The following is a 21,255-nucleotide window of genomic DNA, read 5'->3' on the forward strand; positions in this document are numbered from 1 at the left end:
CAGTAGGATAACCGCTACCAACTTCCCAGTCGGGCAGAAATGAGTTACAATACCATCAAGAATTCCTGCAAGTCAGAAACTTGCAGGAAACTTCTCTGTTGTTAATTAACAGAGAATTATCAGAAAATGTAACCTGCTTACAGAGAATACAATAGTGCTCTTTTTTTAAAATCACACTTCCTATCTTTTTCCATTACACACTTTTGTATCCAAGCTGTATTATTTCATTTTTCTTGCAGGCCTGTAAGCAAGATACTGTATTTTCAAGGAAAGAGATTATCGCCACAATATGCATTAGCCTCTCTGATAACAACTCCTCCGTTGAACCAGAAACAGGGGAATAAAAGGCACATTGTTCTACAGGAACAGCATTTTGATATCATTTTTTCATTAGCAGGGGAGTAAAACAGCTCATCACTTTGATAGCAGTTGACTAAAGCTTCCTGCTGGAAACATATATCACGGAAAATGTTTATATTTCATACAGAATATCCCACGTTCTTTCAAGGAGAAAGAGATACATATCACATCAAACTTTCCCACATAAGGAAATGTGGGATACATTTTCAGCTGGCCGGATTCTTAAATGTTTTAAGAGGAGAGCCAGAGCTGGCAAACGGCTTTGTTTTATGCACTCTAAATAATCCTCTTGAAGTCAGCGAAAGTTTGTAAATGCTGAAGGGCCTGAGTGCAGGATTGAGACCTGAAGTTTTGCAGGCCCATGGGACAGCTGTGCAGTGTCAGCAGTGGGGATCAACCTGGAAAGAGCTTTGTGTGTGCAACCCCTGTCCACCTCGAAGGGGGTTCAGCGCGCTCGGCAACCGCTGAACGAATTTGCGGAGCCGAGTGGGAAAAACCAAGGCTTGCAGTAACTGGGAGATACATTCATTTTTTTCCTTAAGGTGTAGAAGCTGTATAAAACTTACAGGTTTAAATAATTATTTACGGTGGATAACCTAAGAGAGGATGTTGCTTTCAATTGTGTCAGTGTGGATCAGCAGTCTTGCCCCTGAACTTTGCAGAGCTACACTCACACAAAAGCGGTAGGAAACAAGGATCAGAAACCATGCATTTTCCTACTTATTATTTTAAAAAAAGGAAACAATGAAGTATCAAAAAAATGCAAGACAGTGTTCCTCCTCAACTTTTCCTTAAGAAGAAATAAAGCCTTGCAAAACCTCAAGCATTTCTGAACAGTCTCCTAGTATCAGGCGAGCATCCTAAATGCAAAATTTTACAGTAAAGCTCACACCACGAAACTGAACAACTTCCTAACCCCAAATCTCTCCATTTACAAAGACTAAAACAACTATTCATTTTCTCAAACCCTTCAAAAGGTCTTCTGAGTACAGTGAGGTCCTGCTACATAGTGTTATTAGCCATATGAAGGTGACAGTTTGTGTTTAAAATAGAAACCTACAGGGATTCCAAAAAGAATTAAACTAAAATTAAAAAAAAAAATTAAATCAAAATTAAAATCAAAATTAATTTCAAAATTAAAATTAATTAAAATCAAAAAAAACACCCAGCACTATGTTGTTACTTCTATTATTAACCAAAACTATTGTTAAATAGCCTGCAGAGGCTCTCTGCTGGAAACAGCAGCAATGCAAACAATTCACCGTGCAGCTACTGCATCACCTCTTGATATGGTAAAATAACTTAAAAGTGCATATGTTCTCAAGTGCAGAGGGGGGAAGGTTACAGGAGGCAGACAGGAGCTTTCAGTGCAGGAAACAGCTGCAGTCTTTCTACTCTGCGGAAACACCGCATCTGCAGGGAAAGCGAGACCCGAGGCAAATCACTCGGAGGCTTGCCCTGCCGCAGCAGAGCTGCTCCGGAGGAGCCGGCACGGCTTTCATCCCTGCCCCTGCGCTCTTGCACCGGGGGAAGCCCACGTGGACCGGCGCACGATAGAAGGGGCGAGTTTCCGACTCGGCTGCCGTTTGTCATGCAGGGGAAGCCGGCCGCACGTGTCTAGAGCGGGCCTTGAGGAGCCTCAGCACAGCAGGATGCAGCAAAGGACAAGCGTTAAGACACGTGTTGCTACTTCTCACTTGATAGGTAAATTATTCAGTAAATAGCGAATTCGTGTGTTGGTTTGTAGCATCCAAGATACTTTTTAATTGATCTGTAGGCTTACATGTCTGGCAGTTCTCCTCACCGGGGCCCCAGCAGTGCTCCTCGGTACAGTTCGGATGACATTTTGGACCTAAAACACGAGAGTGGAGTTTTTATAAAAACGTTTGTCATTGAAAGCCTGGACTACAACACCATCACATGCATCAGAGCTGTCAGAAAGAAAGTTTTGAGCTTTTAGACTCAGTAATACTAACAGCGAAGGAAGCACCTGTTTGCTCGTGCTTAGAAATTTGAAGAGCGGGACATTAAACCCTTGCCCTTCTTTTGTCATTAGTTTCCTGCATGCAGGTCCCCACATCTCGTAGCAAGCCAGCAGAATACGCAGCAAATCGAGCTCACGAAATGGGGACGTTTCGGCTAGGAACTGGAATCCCAGTGGCTGCTGGAGCGGCCTTGCCGCTCGGGTTTGCACCCAACTGCAAGTCACAACCGGCTTGCGACAGGGGCCGTGTCAGCTACTCGTTACAGGCCACGTGTGAATCAACGTTTCTGAACCATGTGCTTCCAAAAAGAAAACAAAACCAATGAGATTCGCAGGCAACTGGCAGTTATTCTGACCACCGAGAAATGTGGCTTGTCTGCTGTGTGTCCTCCTCTGCCTGCCACCAGAGATGCTGCTCAGCCTCCGACTGCAGAGCAGACAGGCAATCGATGGAGACGCAGAGGGACGGACGCCCCTCTGACCTTTAAAGTTCAGTACAGGTCTCTCATCGCTCATCAGTCCTTTCCCATCCCTCCCTCCTTCCTCTTCCCCTTTGTGCATGCTCGTTTTCTTTTCTTTTCTTTTTTTTGTTTCCTAGCGACAAATAATACGCCAGAGAAACAACTCCTTTTAGATTACCGGATCACTATTAAAAACATAAATGGCTGTCAAAACAGATTAATATGTAATTCACTACACTTAAGAAGCACTTCCTCTTCCAGTGATTCCTCCTGCTAATCACATGTGATTCTCCCTCCCCCTCACTGCCTGTCAAATAGCTGAACAAGTGCCAATACTTGTCCAACAGTTGACTGACTCGGTGTGGGATCAAAGAACTGTATATATATATATATATTTTTCTAAGTTTTAAAGTTAAAGGTTAACATTTCTATGCTGTTTAGAGCCAGGCTCCTGTGCTGACTTGTATCATTTGTAAGCCCTTGATTACACTGGGGCTCCGCGGAATAGATGTCAACACAGAAGTTGGCTATTAGCTCTCAAGCAATTACGCAACTGGAAGAAGATAAAGAAAATATGCTTTCCGCCAATTTATAGTGCCAGAAATGAAATGCTTAGAAATGAAAATAAACTCTCCTTTCCGCGAAATGACTGGGGATCTTACAAGGGACTAGCATTAATAGCTTGAGCCTGCTCTAAGCATGGACATATGTTACATAAACTTTTAAATACATGCTCATCTCCCAGCTGATCTGAAGCATCACATTTATCTGACTGTGATGATTATTTCTGCAAGGCCTGTCTGTGCAGCCCAAAATATGGGAGCTTCACAGCCCTCACATGTAGCAACTTGAGCCTTAGCATAAAAAGGAACTTAAGCACCACAGGACATCCATGAAGGTACCCACAGGGGTTTTCTAACCCAAAGCCTTACCCTGTAAATAGAAGATGACTGGAAAACAAAGGGGTACACATTATGCTGAGTTGTGCCACTATCCTGGAAGAAACATATACATAAGGTACTTTCTGAAACCAAGGAAAGCTTTCTCAAGAACTTGGCTGAACTATGAGTAAGGACTTAACTGTGATGAAAAATTACATCTTCTGTCAGCGGTGAGGAAAAAAAAGGATTTCCCTTATGACAGGGCTTGACACCCCTGCATGCAAGAATTGGTAGACTTGGAACCCACAGCATAAAAGATGGGTTGTTCATACTCTATTCTGAAGCACATAGCATTTTGGTAAATTAATACTTACAAGAAGACAGGTTCCTTGCAAAATCAAGCACCGTGAGAGGCTTTTTATTTGTGTCAATGATGTCATTCCACAGGACAGTATCCATGTTGCATAATTTTGGATTGTTGCTGATTTTAACACCTCCGTTGAGAATTTCTATGGTGGAAGGAAAAAAAAATTAATAAGCAAAGCAAACTGTGCAAGTCTTCTTTCTCATTTAAAGAAAGGGAAACAAAACACAGATCTCTTCATTGCAGTCACACTATGTTGGCAGAAAAAGACAATGTGCAAGGCACCAGGACACCTGAAGGCATAACTAAGACCAGACTCAGGCAAATCGGTTCTGGAGAAGTGGCTGCTGCAGGATGCCACTAAATCTAGCTTTTCGCCCGGCACCGCCTCCCGAGGCCAGTGCCCACGGCAGAGATGGCAGAAGGGAATTTGTGCTTACTCACTTCAGCTCGCCGTCCTGCTTCTTAGTGCAGACACTTTTCTCTCTGTATGTGAAGCTACCAAGCCTGGGTGAACTGGGGTGGCAGAAGATCGGACATACAGCCAGTTTTGCTGCCCCTGCTACAGGTGTTGTGACCTCTGGTAGAGGATGATGTGGGCATAAATGGGCACTGATGGTTTGTATGGCCACAGCCTGTCAGCCAGAGACCTTGTGAGACCCTAGCTCTGCAGCCCTTCACGCAGTAACAACTCCCACTGGTATTTAATAGAAAATAGTGAAGCATTTGCACTGGAATAGAATAATGCAAAATAACAAGTGGCAGATATGTTCAAGAATGTTGACTGATTCTTTGCTATCTTGGGACACCCAAACCAATTTCACGGCCCTGTTGATGACTTGGATTTTCTGGATCTTTTTCCAATGGAAAATTAGGAACTTTATTCACCTTTTGAGGATGGCTAGCTAGAAAGAAAGCAGGCAGAAAACTATGTTCAGATCTTTGCTTTTAAAGCAGGATCTAAGAGAAGATCTTCAACAGGATCGTACTACCAATAATCTAACAGTTGAAGTTTTCTTTGCAGGTACCTCCACCTCTCACCCTCCTCTCACCTGATAGCTGTCTCATTGGCAGTTCTCGGAGTCCTTGGGTTTTATTCATGTGGTAGTTGGATAAAACTGCCAGGGCAAAAGAGTTGTCATAAAGCACATTGCCTCGGATGATCTGAAGATTTTCTAGGGGAATTACATCCACCATGTTAAGTGCAATGAGCACATAGCCCGCAACCTCCTGTATGCTCTGAAAGAACAACAGAAGAAACCAGACGCTTAATCCGTAGCACTCTTCTACAAAACAGGCTTTGCTCCTCTTGATAGAGTTGTCTTCTGGCCCTACCACCACCCAGTCCAGCACTTTTCAATTTAAGAAAAAATAAATCATGTAACCCCATTAAAAGAAAAATCAAGCAAAATATAATCAGAGAGCCATAGGGACTATGTGGAAAACAGCATCAAGAAAACCCGGGTTCATGCTTACATTCTGCATTTGACAGACTTTGTTGTCTAAGAAGGTATAAACTGAATCTAAGAGCAGCTACCACGGGGTCATGCTACAGGCCTAACTAACCATGCTTTGTCTCCAAGAGAGGCCATGAGTGGATGCCTAGCGGGGCATGGTAACAGGGCAAGCATGTATGATGTGGCAGCCCTGTCTGATACTTCCCCTGAGTACTCTCCCAACCATTTGCAGCATAGGGACTTGATCTGCTAGAGGCTCATGCACTCTCTCTTCTATATCCCCTTCCTACTGGATCCACCAATCCCAGCAGAGGGTGAGAGCAGGTAACAGTCTCTCCCTTCAGTAATAAATATTAAGAAGACAAGTGAAGCATTGCTCTTGGCTACAGATGAACTCATTCGTCAGTGCTTGCCTTGTATGGTGAAATGTATGCATGTCTACCTCCTACAAAAATCACTGTAAGTGAAAAAACCTCAAACTACCACTTAAGCTATTCTTCCATTCTCTGTAGACTATCAGTGATTTTTCAGGAGATCTGCTATGTTCCTGGGGACACTGAGTTCTACGGTCAAGTTATGCTTGGAACGAAAAATGGCAATACCATTGTATTTATAACCCACATGTCTAAAACTGCACTCTCTTCCAGTGTTCTTGCTTGCTACTATAATGAAATGCCTTTTTTCCTTTCTTTATTCCCGGAGGAGGAAAGGTCATATGATGAGATGATTCCTCCAGATTCAGAGGACTGGCCTGTTTATTCACATCTGCTGTGCAAGAGTTCTTTACACCAGATATACACTTACCATGTGAGAAATGCTTCCTCCTTTCCCATCTCTTTCTTTGAAAACCTTGTAATCTGACAACCAGGCACACCAAAAGCAGTGCATTTAAAACACCCTCTTTTAAACATGTCACATACCACTACAGCAGGAGAATGCGTTACAGTTTGAAGGATAAGGGCCTCTGTGCCTCAAAATCTGCCATCAGTGGGTTGCTACCCAGTTTGTGATTTGCTTTGGCCAACATTATGACAAAGCTTTTTGCCCTCTGAGGAGTGAGGCAATGGAATAAGCAGCTAGTAATATCTGCAAAAAGGAAGAAGCATGTCTACTTGGCAGCCAATACAGGTTAGTAGGTGCTCGAAAAGCTATTTCTTAAAGAATATGATTTATTATTTTGGAGTTCAGCATATCCTGGAGCCAACAGGTAGACTGAAATTGAGACTTGTGATTTCTCAAACTTACAACATCTAACTATGCTTTTGGAAAGCGTGCCTGCTTGCCACAGAATTTTATACACAGATTATTCTTTGCATTCAAAAACAAATTAAGAATCCTTTTAGCAGGAGAATTCACATTGTCCAAAAACACTAACCTTCAGGAAAGAGAGATCGCGATTGTGCTCCACATACGTAATCTCTAGGTTGCTCAGTACCACCTCACAGTTGTTATACATCCTCTGCAGGCTGGTGAAATGGTCTTCCACATGCCCCAGCTGGGTCAATTTGTTGTTTGTCCCTTGACAAACTGTGGAGAAGAGAAGAAAGCTTCATGAAGGAAAGTAAGAATAAAAACAGAGTAAACACTTGTCCATCCCTCTTCATAAACATTACCATAAGTGAAGCATCAGCACAGACTGTCGTAAGAAGCAGCACTGTCTCTATTTTGCATCACTCTAATAGCAATAGTGAAGGGAGCATCCAATATTTCCCAGGTGCAGAAATAATAGCTGCAATAACCTTCCTTCATTTTTTGACTTAAAAAAAAAAAAAAGACGACGAGGTTTGCTGTACCACGAGCATAACTCAAACCTTGAGGAGAGGGCACTGATTCAGTGCCATCAAACACTATTCAGAGTGGACTCAAAGGTTCAAAGTGGCTCTGGAGGGTGATGGCTAAAGATGTTATGGATTTCCCTGAGGAGCCGCTTAGGATAGCTCAGCAACCTTGGGTCTACAGGGCAGCCCAGTCGGTGGCAGGGAGGAGAGAAGGGTTTTTTCCTGCCAGTCCCCACAGGCTACAAGTCTGGGATTTAAGAGCAAACTGAACCTCCAGAGCTCACACATCTCTTGCTGCTCTGATATATGGTAGTACAGTAGACTCAAAAGATCTCCTCAGCTTTGATATATAAATCCAAGCCTGCTTTGCCAGTGGGGAAGGAAGTGGTCCCACACAGAGCGCCATGAAGAGTACAAACATTTATAATGGCAGGACGGAAAAATTACCCCCCATCTGAAACTCTATTACTCTGCTTTGCCAAAACTAGTGGAATTGTCAAAAATTATCACCACTGCATTCGACTGCAACAAAAGAACAGCGTGCAAATTACTTTAAATAATACCCTCCACCCCCAAACCCCAGGAATGCTGTACTCATCCAGTCATTCCCTGGGTTACCTCTATATAGCTCAAATGAAAACATACCTGTGCTACACTAAGACGGAGGAAAGGAGAATGATATACAAGACAACACAGTCAAAGACTTCACAGCCCAGCACCTTCCAGATGGAAAGTTTCTGCCTAGCTTGGAGATCTGTCCTTCAGTGGGAGCAACAGTAGGCCTTTGTCTCATCATCTCTGTAACGAAACCCAAGCCTGACCTCGTGCCTTTCCACAATACACTGAAAGAATTGCATTCTCTTAACTTAGAGGAAAAAACAAACGAAATGATAATTCTCTTTGCATTTTGCACAGCCATAGTTCCTAGAAGCACCAATCACAAACTGGAACACCATTGCATGGGGCGCTACAAAGCAAACAACATAGACTCTTGACAAAGCTATGGAAACGGCTTTCAGATCCAGCAACCTAAGAAGACATCTGTTGGAGATTTACCAAACAATCAATGTTTTCAAGGCACAAAAATAACTTAATAAGCAGCAATGAAAATATACTCATCAATCGTCAAAGCCATTTACTGAACATGTGTTACTTCTCAGTACAGTCGTCACCATTAAGGAGCTACAACGGTAACAAATGAAGTACTCTTTGTCCATGCTTAAAACAAGCTATTTGCTCACATTCCACAGTGATTTCTTATTATAAGTCAACAGAAACATTATGGCATTTGGGATCAGAGTGGCAACTGTTAGGAAACGGGGAAAGTTTAACAGGGACTGTGATTACACCGCCTAAGCTGCTTGTTACTACATGAGGATCAAGTGTAGAAAATAGCCCTTTTCATATTTGCCTACAATTTTTGCAAAGGATGAGAAATTCCTAGGCAGGATTTTCTGCTCCAGTTTCAAACTTAACTGTTCCAATATGTTTAAGTTTCAAAAATCTGCATGTGAGTCCTTTTGCCTCAAGTAGGAGGACTGCGAATTATCAGCTAGAGTCAGAGAAGGGGTCTTGTTCTGTGGAGTGGTCACATTTGAACGGCAGAGAGATGGAAATATTGCCGTACGCTAATCTGTCCCAGAAGATGTGTTGCTGTTGGGCATGGGAGTGAAGAGGCTTTGCATGGGCTGGGCATGTACAAAATTCTCCCGGAGATCTTCTTGAATTTTAAGCAATATTATCCTCCAACCGAGGCAAAACACAATAACAAAAGATTCTCAGACAAAATCTCAGCTCAGATTCTCCATTTGAGGGTCTCAGATCTGACCTCCAACAGGGCGCGATTTTGAAATGCACTCAAACATGATGCAGAAGCAGGTAAAGTTTAGACTGCTCATCGAAAAAAAGTAATTTAAGCCAGCCTGTTCTGACTTTGAGATTCCCCAAGTAGCCGGATGCTCCCCCTGAACGCCATGCGTTGATGACAACGGTCTGTCCCGGGGCTCGAGGCAGGCTCTCCACAGAAGCTGCTGTTTTTACGTTACAGCTCGAACCAAAGGAAGAAAGGGAAGGGGGCACCCTGACTCAGACCGCACCATGGGACAAGCCGGCTCAGGAAAACTAACCCCGCCAGCAAGAACGAGCAGAGTTTTGCTGGGCTAGCCACTCGCATCTGCTTCCCCTGGGATCACACAAGGGCTACAGCCCTGAACTGGGCTCAGCCATGTGGAGAAATGCAGCCTTTTCCGCCACCAACTCCTTCGGGCCTGATAGGGCAGACTGAGGACACGGTTACTCATGCACTTCTCTCGCTCAGTTGCCCACGGGGCCACAACAGTGAACCATGCCAGAGAGTCGATCCAAGCTACAAATAATGCAGAACAATAAATAAGTAAACAGATAGCAGGTATTTTTAGCTCAGGAAAGCTCCCCGAGCTGCTTCGCCCCGCAAGCTGCTGGAGCAGGGATGACTGTGGGGACGGTGCGTGGGCGAGCAGGAAGGAAGAGCCTGGAGAGGGGGCTCGCCAGCGCGCGAAACCGCAGAAGGAAACACAGACGTAGTGGGCTCTGCAGAGCTGTCAGGTTTGCCCTCCAGCACCTACTTCCTTCCCCATGTTCGGTGGGCAGAGAAGTTTGATGGCTTTCTACCAAAAAAACCTGGTCCTTGGTCACATGCCAAAACCCCATGTCCTCTCCATCAGGCTCATGGTGTCCTCTGCACAGGGGGAAGAAGATGCAAGTGGGTCGATAGTTAAGATCCGGGGAGCAGAAGAAAATGGGTTGCTGCTATGAAGGAGATCTCAACAGTATATGGCTGTCAACAGTCAGACAGGGCCACCCCTTCCCGGTAACGCACCATTTTTCATTTGCTCAAAGAGATAGAGTGTTAAATCCTTGTTTGCTGCAAACAGATCTAAGTAGATTAAAAGCCAGAACCCGTTCACAGCAATATTTACTGGAGGAGAACGTGGGTCATAAGCAGCATATGTCGAGTAAACAAAACCAAGTTAAACAAAAAAAGCTAAGCCCGCACAATACAGATACTGAACTCAGACAGAGGTGTTGAATAATTTCCCAAATAAAACGTTTTGAAAGAAAAGACAATGGTTTGGTAGCATGTGATGATTAATACTATTCCTGTAATTTCTTTGCTTACGAAAACTATGTTCTGAAACGATAAATGCTGTAATTAATTGCATATAATGCTATAGTGTGAATGCTGTTCTAGCAAGAGGGGGAAAAAGCCCAAACTGCACTGTCATCAGTTCTTCAAAATTAAACAATGCGGACTGGGATTCCACATGTTTCAGGTAATAATGGTAGGTAATTTTGTCTGGCTTATGAAAAGCTGCATTTGTGCTGGCCATGTAGGCAGTGAAAATAATAGCAGCACAGCCAGTACAGTACTCGCTTCTCTCTGCAGAGACTTAAGTGGGATGCGTACATAAGTGGGTGGACAAACAATGTTATGATTTAACCCCTATTAATCTTGAGGTATTTGCCCTCTAAAGGACGAATTTTGATGCCATATTCATTCATTATATAATTTTGTTTCAATGTGTAACACGTACAGCTCTATCCAGTTTTGGAGTTAGTGATGGGTATGGATACTTCCATGGTACTGTTGGGTACCATGACAATATATGCCACCTGCTTCTTTACGCAGCTCGCATGGGGACACTTACACACAGCTGCAGCACATTTCTGTTATAAAAGAGAAAAGAAACTGGAGAGGTTCCCTTATCAAAATTTAGAGTCAGGATGTCCCTGAACAGCAGAGAAGCTGAGATCCAGATCTGAACTTTGAGGCACAGGCTAATCTTAGAAAGAACCCAGCTTTGCTCTTATCTGTTATGTTCATATATCAAAAATATAACCAGCCTGGAAAGTTTTACACAGAGGCGTCTTCCCAGGAGGTTGCCGCTGTCAGCGGCAGCACTACGACGAGGGCTGCAGCCTGGGAGCCTGGCGCTCTCCTACTCCAACCAGGATGACCCACCGGCCCTGGCAGAGCCCCGGCCACCATCCCAGGACACGGACGTAACCCCAAGTGCCGGCTGACCAGGCATTTCTTTCCGTATGATGCTGTTCTCAGCGGGTTTGCTGCACTTTCTAAATGCCAAAGTGACATGGTCTTTAATCAGCCACAGTATTCCCTCCACAAATGGCCTAAAAATACAGATTTTACTGAAATGATGCAAAGTGTCAGGTGCTCTATAAGAGAGCAGTGGTAAAACAGCCCAAAAAAGAGGCACACTGTGCAGATACACGTGTTTCTTCTTCAATATGTAAACCAAATTTTAGTGCTTACGGGGGGTTGACTGCCTTGGATACGAAAATATCCTCTGCCTGCAGACCTAGTAAAATGCCTCTTCCCCTTCATTGCCTCAAGCTTGGCCTTAAAGGAGTATTTCTAGGTGATGTGACCAGGTTCAAGCTCTAGGACCTTCCGCCCCTCAGCTCTTGAAGACAGTTCAGTAAGGGTGCCAATTTCTGCTGATCCCACTCCTGCACAAAGACCTGGAGCAAACCCAAAGCTTTTCCTAATTCACCTTTTCCACAGGTGACATTAGGGACCCAGAAAACCATCCGTCTGTAATGCTAACCGATGCAGGAAATATAGTGCCTCAAATCCATTCTATCTCAGATTAAAAAAATTGTTCCCTAAGGCAATTGCCCTGATACCAGTGAAATTGGTTTTTATTTTTTTCCCTAGGAAAACCTACAGTTACTGAAGCACCAATCCTATTGTGCATATTTGTCCCAGACCTGAAAAGACCCTTGAGAATGCTTTGAAACTGAGTTACCATCAATCTCCATCAGCTGTTTCTGTCTGCGTTTTGCATGATGTGTTACCCTCCCTGCAGCTCTGACATACGCATCAAAATAACTCAACAAGGCAATTTCAGAGAGACACAAGCCCATTTCCATGCTTAATATAGTACCTATAACGCTACACTACCTGAAATAATAAATTCATATACTTTTCCTGCATGTTTCCCAGCCATCATTGAAAATAACGCAAAACCTGCAGAAGACAGATTCTTGTCTCATCTGCCTGCGTATTCATAAATATTCTTGTTTCTTCGCTCATTTGCAGCAATTTTGCTTTTGATTCATTCCAGCATTTCACGGGAGCACTGCACCCTCCCAGGCAATTGCACCAGACCCAGAGCTGCCTCCGAAGGCCAGCAGAGATAAAGGTAGTTTGTGTCCTAAAATCAGTACCACCCGCAACCAGTTCATCTTAACCAAAGCATGGGGAAAAAAAATCAAGTGGACTGGAAATATTTTGTAAGGAATATTGCTCGGTATGGGTATGCACAGGCAGTCACACACGGGTTTTCTGTTATACTAACGAGTGATGTGTATAGATATACGCACCCTCCTGCAGGCATACACGTGGCCTTTTTTATTTTTGAAAAGTTATTCTTTTTATTCATTTGTAATTGGTCTGCTGGTTACGAGTAACATGGAGTCCACGAAACGGCAAGTCACATTAACTACATCATTTGGGCTCACAACCATTCGCGCTTCCAAAACCACACGTAGCGGCCCCTTTTCAAGGGAGACCCACCTTCTAAAAATGAAATGTTTCATTGATGCAATATATGCTTAAACACATACACACACTGGGCAAGCCTGCCACTCATGGGCTAATAAATGGTCTTCAGATTTGAAATTACAGTCACATTCGAAGTAAGGTATATAATGCGGAGAGGGAGGAGAAGGGAGGGAAGAAAGGCCCCAGATTACACCGTTGACGTCGAGTGACATCCAGGTGCTCAGCTTTGGGGACCTAAATTCAGCACAATTCAGAGGAGCAAAGTCAGCCGGGGCCAGCCCATGCCACAGCTTGCAAGGGGATGGCCGAAAGGCTTGCAGCAAAGTTAGTTTGGTTTCTATTTAAAATCGGTGAGGGGGTGGCAGGGAAATAAATGCAAGCAGCAAAAGCCAGACTAAACAAGAGGGATTCCTGAAATCTTCCTTCCTTTGCTGCCGACACACGCTCCTAACCTGCTGCTTGCAAAAAAGAGCAGGCAATACCGGGCTGCCCCGTACAAACTGAACCGAAAGCCAGCGCCTAGCTGCAGCCCCGAGGTTTCTTGGGACAGCGTGCGATCCCGCCGGCTGGCACTTCGGGTAGCGCGGGCCAGGAGAGGCCACGCGCGGAGAAGGTGCACATCCCTGTCCCCTCTCCAGCCCACGCAAAACAGCTTCTCTGGCCACTGGATCCCTCCAGTGTCTCTCCTGCCAAACTCTGTACTTAACCCCCTCCTCGCCAACTGAGGCGTCACTTATTCTCCCTTTCGAACCCAAATCCTTGCATTACTCGGACACAAAGCTGGGAGTAAGCTATAAGGGACAGCTCCTGTATATCAAGTATTTTTTACCTAGCCTCAAAGCATTCCCGTACAACTACTGGACAGACCCACATAACCTCTCCATAGGAGCATGGAAACCAGATGAGTGCAGCTAGTGCTGTCCAGCAATGGAAATAATGGCATTTAAGATGACTAAGGAAGTACTAGAGCAGACAGGACATCTGTCATGATGACTAACACAGCTTCTGATGGAAAGAACCATAGAGTACTTCGTATAAAGAAAACAGGATATGAAATGTCAGAGGTCTGAAAAAGAAGTAGCAAATTTTTGTTATATGTGACTAACTGTTTAAATAGAAACACTTTACATATCAAGCAATCTTTCAACACTGGAGAGAGATGTGACAGTGAAGTTTCTGCACTACGGGGTTTCGAGTGTATTTTACACTGAGTAAGAATTTCAAAGAGGGTAAAGTGCACATGGTATGAGAAGAAAAAACAATCTGCTATCATTTGTTGTGCGAAGTGACAAAAAGGAAAGGGAAAGGTAAAGGGAAAGGGAAAGCTAGAAAACTAGTTAAGAGTACAAATAGTGCTCCGACACTGGCAGATGTTTTCCCTTGAGAAGAGCGGTTGCAAATGCATACAACACCTCAAAAGAACAACTGCAGTTTAATGACAACAAGACTTGGGCACTGAAAGTGCTGCCACAAGAAGGCAATCATTTTTTGCACATATTCAAATACCATAATTTAAAACAGCATGAAAAACAGCCCCGTGTGGCTGTTCTAAGTCCCTGCTCAAACAGTGCGGTTTGGAATACAGCAGCTTTTGAGATTAATTCTGGTTTTCAGACACATGGTGAAAAAACAATGACACAGCTCTTAAGAGTACTTAGATGGGAACTGTAATTGCAAAAGTGACCCTAAACTAACGCTACAGTGGAGGAAAAGATGATGAAAGTGAGAACTTTCCCAGAAGCTTTTTTACTTCTATTTATCTGAAGAAAGTAATTTTTTCAGCTACAGATAGTTTTAAATGTTTCTTTCTGCCTCCCAAACACAATCCACGCAGTCGGTTCTGCCCAGCCTGCTGCAGCCGGGAATGGAGACCTGCCCCCCTGTAGCAAAAGTCACGTCCTAAATTGTAGGGACAGAGGCAGTTTGGCAGTCAGAGCTTAATTACTGCTGAGCATCTTTACCTGAATGAACACATAACTATACACACAAAAACACTCGCTCCTGAACGGTGACATCTCCAAAGTCATAGCATTTCTGACAGCAAGGGATTCAGACTTACTAATTTTCTAGTTTTCGCTGGGTTTTTTTCCAAATATCATTGAGCAATATTTTTGCTTTTCTTCTCTGTTGCCATTATTTAATTCGGCACGTATATTCCTTAATGCTGCAGATTAAGGCCAGATCAGGATGTGCTGAAATCAGTCTTTCCATTGGCTTCAATATAACTGGATGTGGGATGAAGTTCTCCTCTCACTGATGCTAGTGTAAATTTGGAGCAACTACAACGACCTTGTGGTTTAGTGCAGAGATTGAGCTTTCCCCTTTGAATGCCTTGTGATGCCATTTTAAGAGGGATATGGCACAAAACAAGGTTTTCTGTAAGTACCAGAAGAATTTCAAAAAAATGGAAACTGTCACCACACAAATTTCTACCATTTGGGAACAGGATGCCTTCAAAGCGTAAATAATGACTCATAATTTTTTGAGGAGGGTCTTTCTAGTGGGGGTCCCAAAAAATATTTGGCTTAAATCACTTTCCTTCAAATGGCTTTGCCGGTCATCTGTTAAGAAAATACAAAATCAGACTGATAAACATTTGCAGATGACACAGACGTCGTTGCAGTTCTAAATAAAACATAGGGACAGTCGACCTGAGCAGGCTGTTTTCCATAATTTGGTAAACCCAGCCCTCCGAACAACATTTCCTTGAAAGGCAGCCAAAGGCAAGGTCTTACATCAAAGAGCGTGGAACACCTGCTAGATAGAAAATGGGCACCTGCGACATAATCACCCCGAAAAGGACTTTGGGATAACAACAGGCGACCAGGGCATTGCTTGGCGTGACACAAAACTACAGCTGCCAGGTGCACAGGCAGGGAAATACCAAGCAGGGGCAGGACGCGCATCTGCAGCCGGCGCTGATCCGCCCGGAGGAGGGTGGCCTCCGCGCTAGAGGGCTCTCCGCCCCCAGCAAAGTGGGCACCGCGCACCCATGGGGCTCCAAAAAGCCCCAGAAGGGTCCAACCCGGACCCTTCAGCGTTTCTCTGAGCTGCGATCCAGTCCGTGCTGGATGATCCAGTCTGGCGATGAGCCTGGCCCGGCAAATCTACCAAGCCCGGGATGCGTCAAGTGACAAGTTCACGTTATAGCTTGCCGGTTCGAGGCCCGCGGCTCCCTGCGTACAGAAGAGTGATTGAACCTGCATGCGCCGAGGCGCAAAATGCAGCCCTTCAAGTCACAACACGCCAGCCGTAGCTCCCGCACCTAGGCAGCACACAGTACAGCACGGTAACGCCAAGCGCTAGAGAGAGGAAGGAAACTTTGGGAACTGCCGTGAAGGAAATCAGGGAAGAAAGGCACCGTCTGCGGGGGTGACGTTGCGTCAAAGTGTTTCCGAGCCCTATGCTGGGTCCTTCAAGAGAAAGCTTTACCTGTGTGTGTTCAATCTCAGCTATGTTTCCAGGCGGTGGCAGCTATATGCCACGTTAAACCTATGTACTAATTGAAGCAAGTTTGACTTGTACTCTGCACATTAGGTCACACAAGGGGTACACGACCTCGGTGGCAGGCCCAGAGGGCAACCTCTACGGCGTGGGAGAAGAGCCGCCCTGCTGTCAGGGACACGGGCATCTCGCTCCAGGGCCACAAGGCAGGAGGCAGGCGACGTGGCTCCGGGAAGCAGGACGGATCTCAGCAACAACACTTAGTTTCGTTTTTCTGTGTTACTGTAAGTGTTGTAAAAACCCGCAGAAAGCATGGCTGCAAGTGACCGAGAGACTTCCAAAAACGGTCATAACTCACTGCGTCTACAGTCTTGGGAGACACGTATGGCAGGGGAGCGGCGTTTCGAGAGCTACACCTGGGGATTTGGGAAAATACGTGGATGATAACAGATATGTGAGCTTGCACCCTATGATCTAAGCAAGTACATTCTTCATGTTGTTTGCTCTGGCACCATCTGTGGATCAGCAAGATTTTACAGCACAGTAAAAAGAAACTAAATGTGGGACTAGCTTCTACTTACATCAGCTCTAGATTGTTTAAGATAGTTTCAAAATGAGCTAAACTTTGAGAAATGAGATTTAAAAGCATTAAACTATGTCAGGAACATTGTACCATGTGGGATTTCTTAAGCCGCTGCAATTGCATATTTTCATTTGCGCTTTCCGATGAAAAGAAATTGCATGTATTTCTTGATTTATATTAAATCAAGTCTTATGCTGAAGCAAGCCTTGGTGTTCACATATGTACTTCTAAAGATTCACAAATCCCCTGAGGTTTAAATTCTATGTAAGCACTCGCACACAGATTCAGAAAGGGTAACAGAAAGCCCTTATAACTCATTCCAAGTAACAAACTGAAAGTTTGCTATTACAAATGCGACACATTCTCTTTTTTAACCAATAAACATACACACATGCACATACACATTTTTACATATATAGACACATAGATATGTACATATATATATATCTCTGCAGCTCCCCTAGGCTACCAGATTGACATCTCTGGAGACTGCAATATATCTGGAGGACAGCTGAAAACACAAGAGCAACCATGTAAAGTTTTGTTCGATGCCTTCAAAACTACGCACGCCCACCTCCACGATAAACACGTCTACTTCCACAGAGAATTTTGTCCCGCGCCCGCTGAAGCCACAGCAAGCATTGCCAGCAACCACAGCAGATGCTGGGTCGTGCCTCTGGGCCCCTATAGCTGCTCCACCGCACAACGCTCCCTCCAAAGCTAGTCTATAGCAACGAATTTTGTGATTCCAGTCCCATATAGGTTGACGGTAGAGACCTACAGAAGGAAGGATTTATGCCTCAAAAGGCCTTGGGAGACATCCCGCCCCTTCGGAATGAGATCAAACTTCTTGACCAAGGCTAAAACAAGAGAAAAAAGTACAGGCAGGACTAGGATAAACACTGTTTGCCGCTCTAGACAATAAAGGTGCTGCTAGGATATCTCTACTAATGCAGCAAAAAAGCCCTGCCATCTAAGTAAAGAGAACAAGTAAAAGCTGATTCTTCAAAAAGGTTGCATCCAGCTACTACCCAGTCATGGGAATGAATGTTACAGCTAACACTTACATTAGGGCTTTCGGCAGAAATTTGGATATTTGCACATGTTGACAAGTGAGCAAGTTAATACATGCTGCTGGGTTTGAAAAGCCTCCCATAACGTTTAGGTTTAAAAGGAATAGCTGAAGAGCACATTAGATGTAAATGAGCTCTGGATCACCTTCTGATCTTCATTTAGGCCTTGAATGAAAGTTGATGGAAAGACTACTACTGAAATCAATGGGATCTGAATCAAACTCTTATTTCACTTAATTTAACTGTGTGAAATTCAATAAATGAGGTAAATAGACTTAGTACCACCCTTTATTCTGGAAGGAGGAGAACTACAATTACTTTTTGAAAGCACAGCTAAAAAGCCACAAAGCGATTTAACAGCACCTGGGTAAGTTTTGAAGAGGGAGACCAATTTATCTTCAAAAGTCTGGGAAGAAAAAAAAACATTGAATTTGCTCTTTGGCACTCCAAATGCTGCATGCTGCAGCAAGTGCACTGCTTTGAGAGTTGGCCTTATTTAGCAAAATGGAATCTCAGCCACATTTAATGCCAGATTTTAGATCTGTGCAGAAATGTAAACATGTTTGAACATTTTCAAATGTTACTTGAAATGCACAATATGGTACGTTACACACTGTTCAAACTGCGAAAACGTTCTCTCCCTAGCTCGTGACTTGCACTGTTAACCTGTGCCGTGCAACCTGAGCTTGACTAGAGCCAGCCTTCCTCAGGCTCTTCCAGCCTCTGTAATAAAGAAAATGTTCAATGACTTAGTACCGATCTCATAAACTCGTCAGTCTGAACTCCAGAAATACAAGGTTATACTAGCTAAACCTCTGCTAACGCTCTCCGAGTTGTACCTTCCTAGTGCAGCTCTGCACAGGTCACAGAAAATGAGATGACAAGAGTTAAACCTTTTGCTTTGATTGGTTATAGAACAGGGCACAGGTGCAGGTCTTATTCCTCTCTGACCTTGCTAAAGTAACCCTTCCACTTCCCCAGGCCTCTTGTCCTCCATCTGTATTAAAAGGACCATTTCTGCTTGTGTGTGAAGTATTTTGAGGCCCATGCATGCAACGGGCTGCACAAAAAAGTCTGTAACACAATTGTTACTACGGTAGACTTTTAAGGAACCATTATTTCATCTATTGTCTTTGGAAACAGTAATGAAATAAACATATTAAAAAAACAGGCAAACGAAACTTTTCTAAAAAGAACGAAAGTACAGATTTGCCAAAAGCACGTACATTATCCTGTGCCAGTCCCTTTAGGTCAGATTATTAATTCAAATATACTCAGAATTTGTGGCTCTTTCGACGTGAGTGCTCTGGGTTTAAAATCATTTATGAAGATGAATGCAGCTGTTAAATTTGATCCCGAAACTCCCTTGTCCCCACAGTTTGGGGAATGTTACGGGTTTTGCGTTCCTCATGGACCTGACCCAAGCAGCAGACAAAGCAAGCAAAACTCCACGTAGCTTTCTGCAGCACAAAAAAACCTACATGCAAATAGGAAAATCCGTAAGACAACACGCAGATAAAAATGGGAAAAATAGAAACCCTTACCAAAAAAATCCTTAAACCCACTTTAACGCGTTCCATTCCTTGGAGAACGGCTGCTAGGAAAGAACCGTCACATCACTTCAGCGGGCAGGGAATAAATGTCTCCTTTTATTCAGCAAGTTGTTAAATTAGCTACAATGTAAGTTGTAGAACAGAACATAAAAACGTTATCTACAGAAGTCAGTCACACTGTGCTTATCTTTGCCAAAAATGTCTTGGGGGGGGGGGGGGGGAAATCTTTTCACTAGTACAGCAAAATTCATGTAGAGACATGAAAGCTTTACTGTAAAACTGATCTAATTCACTTCTGTTCCCATCTGCTGCTCCGCTCCTGCAGCACTTGCTCTGCAAAAAGATTGCATTCAAGGATTTTGACGGCTAGCGTTTCGTTTGAAATCCACTGGGTTTGGGGTTTTTTCTTCTTCCTTCCCCCCCGCCCCGCCCTCTCGCTAGAACGGATTTGCTTTTTGCCTTACACCGTCTCGCAGCACGAGAGGCAACTCTGAAACGTGCGGCTGCTGCCCAGGTTCAGGCCCTCGGGGACATTTCTTTATCAGGAGAATCAAAATCTGGCATGCTTCACACCATATCTAGCTTTTTCTTTTTTTTTTTTTAATTTTCTCTAGTCGATTTCCTCAGTGGAAATTCAAAAAAGAACAGAACTGGTGGAGCGGCAAGCAGTGAAGAAATTAAAGACAGGCAGCGCGAAAATTTGAGAACCGCTGCTGTTCGGGATTTGCACGCTCAGACCTTTAGGCATTCAGGGACTTTTGCTGCATGCTAGAAACACCAGGAAAAAATTACATGAGGCAGGGATTTATGAACCACAACTGAAAAATCACATTTATTTCTCCACAATGGGACATTAACTTCTGAAATTTCCAGCTTTGGCCACAACATTCCCGAAAGTTTCCAAAATTGCAAAACAGTCGCCTTCTGAGCAAAGAGGCACCTCACACTTCGAACCCTCCCACTCCACTGCAAAGCTGCTCCCTGTGTTATGTAACCTCTGATAAGCCTCGCTGAAGCCAGAGCCACCTTATCTTGGAAAAATGACACCTAGCGAGTTTTTAAAGCCGTAGGTCTGCTGAGCCGCCTTTGATGCATTTGCCAGTCTCCCATCAGTATCTCTCTCGCCGTGGAAGAACTGAGGCTGCTGCTGTGCGCAGACCATTAAATCACCTCGCTGCAAGCGATGAAACGCTACCGGCGCTGCCGAACAGACCAGCTTTGTGCTGAAGACATGCTAACGGTACCCCCAGTGCGATACGCGAGCGGAACCAAACGCGGCCTTACAATCAATGAACAGATTTCAAAGTTACGGCAGCGAGTGGGAGGCGAGCAAGGACTCGGCCTCCGCAGCTCTCTGCTGCGCAAAGGCAGAGTCATTGCATCGGCAGGAGGGGCCTCCTGTGGACACCAAGGAGGAGAACGTCACCCCGGAGCTCCGCTGGCCTCCTGGTGTCACGTAAAAACAGAGAGACCAGAAACAGGGCAGGAGGAGCTCCAGAGGTCATCTTCCACTTGGCAGCCCTGCTCCAGCACAGGCTCCGCCGTCATTAAACCTGGATCGTCTCCTGGGTAATGACGGGTGTTGGTGCCGTTCCTGCTTTGCATGAGTGAAAGCGGGAGGCAAATCAGGTCTGTTTACTTGCTAGCCATAAAGTGAGCTTCTCCAGACCGGCCTTGCTACAGCAGCAAAAAACTAGAAGGAAATGCTAGTCTCACTCCAATCAACGGGAATTGCGTCCCTAACTTTGATA

General features: G+C 44.4%; 1 protein-coding gene across 3 annotated transcripts in view; it reads right to left on the reverse strand.

Moving 5' to 3' along the window:
* EGFR (epidermal growth factor receptor) overlaps positions 1–21,255 on the reverse strand; it is a 162,129-nt gene that overhangs the window by 43,190 nt on the left and 97,684 nt on the right. For all 3 annotated transcript variants that reach the window (XM_068936018.1, XM_068936017.1, XM_009679398.2), the window contains exons 2-5: positions 6,883–7,034; positions 5,103–5,289; positions 4,061–4,195; positions 2,144–2,212 (exon numbers count right to left, since the gene is read on the reverse strand). In XM_068936018.1, the coding sequence (XP_068792119.1) occupies positions 2,144–2,212; positions 4,061–4,195; positions 5,103–5,289; positions 6,883–7,034 (543 nt within the window). The remainder of the gene's footprint in view (positions 1–2,143; positions 2,213–4,060; positions 4,196–5,102; positions 5,290–6,882; positions 7,035–21,255) is intronic.

The sequence above is a fragment of the Struthio camelus genome, chromosome 2, assembly GCF_040807025.1.
Source record: "Struthio camelus isolate bStrCam1 chromosome 2, bStrCam1.hap1, whole genome shotgun sequence".
In the NCBI taxonomy this organism is placed as follows: domain Eukaryota; kingdom Metazoa; phylum Chordata; class Aves; order Struthioniformes; family Struthionidae; genus Struthio; species Struthio camelus.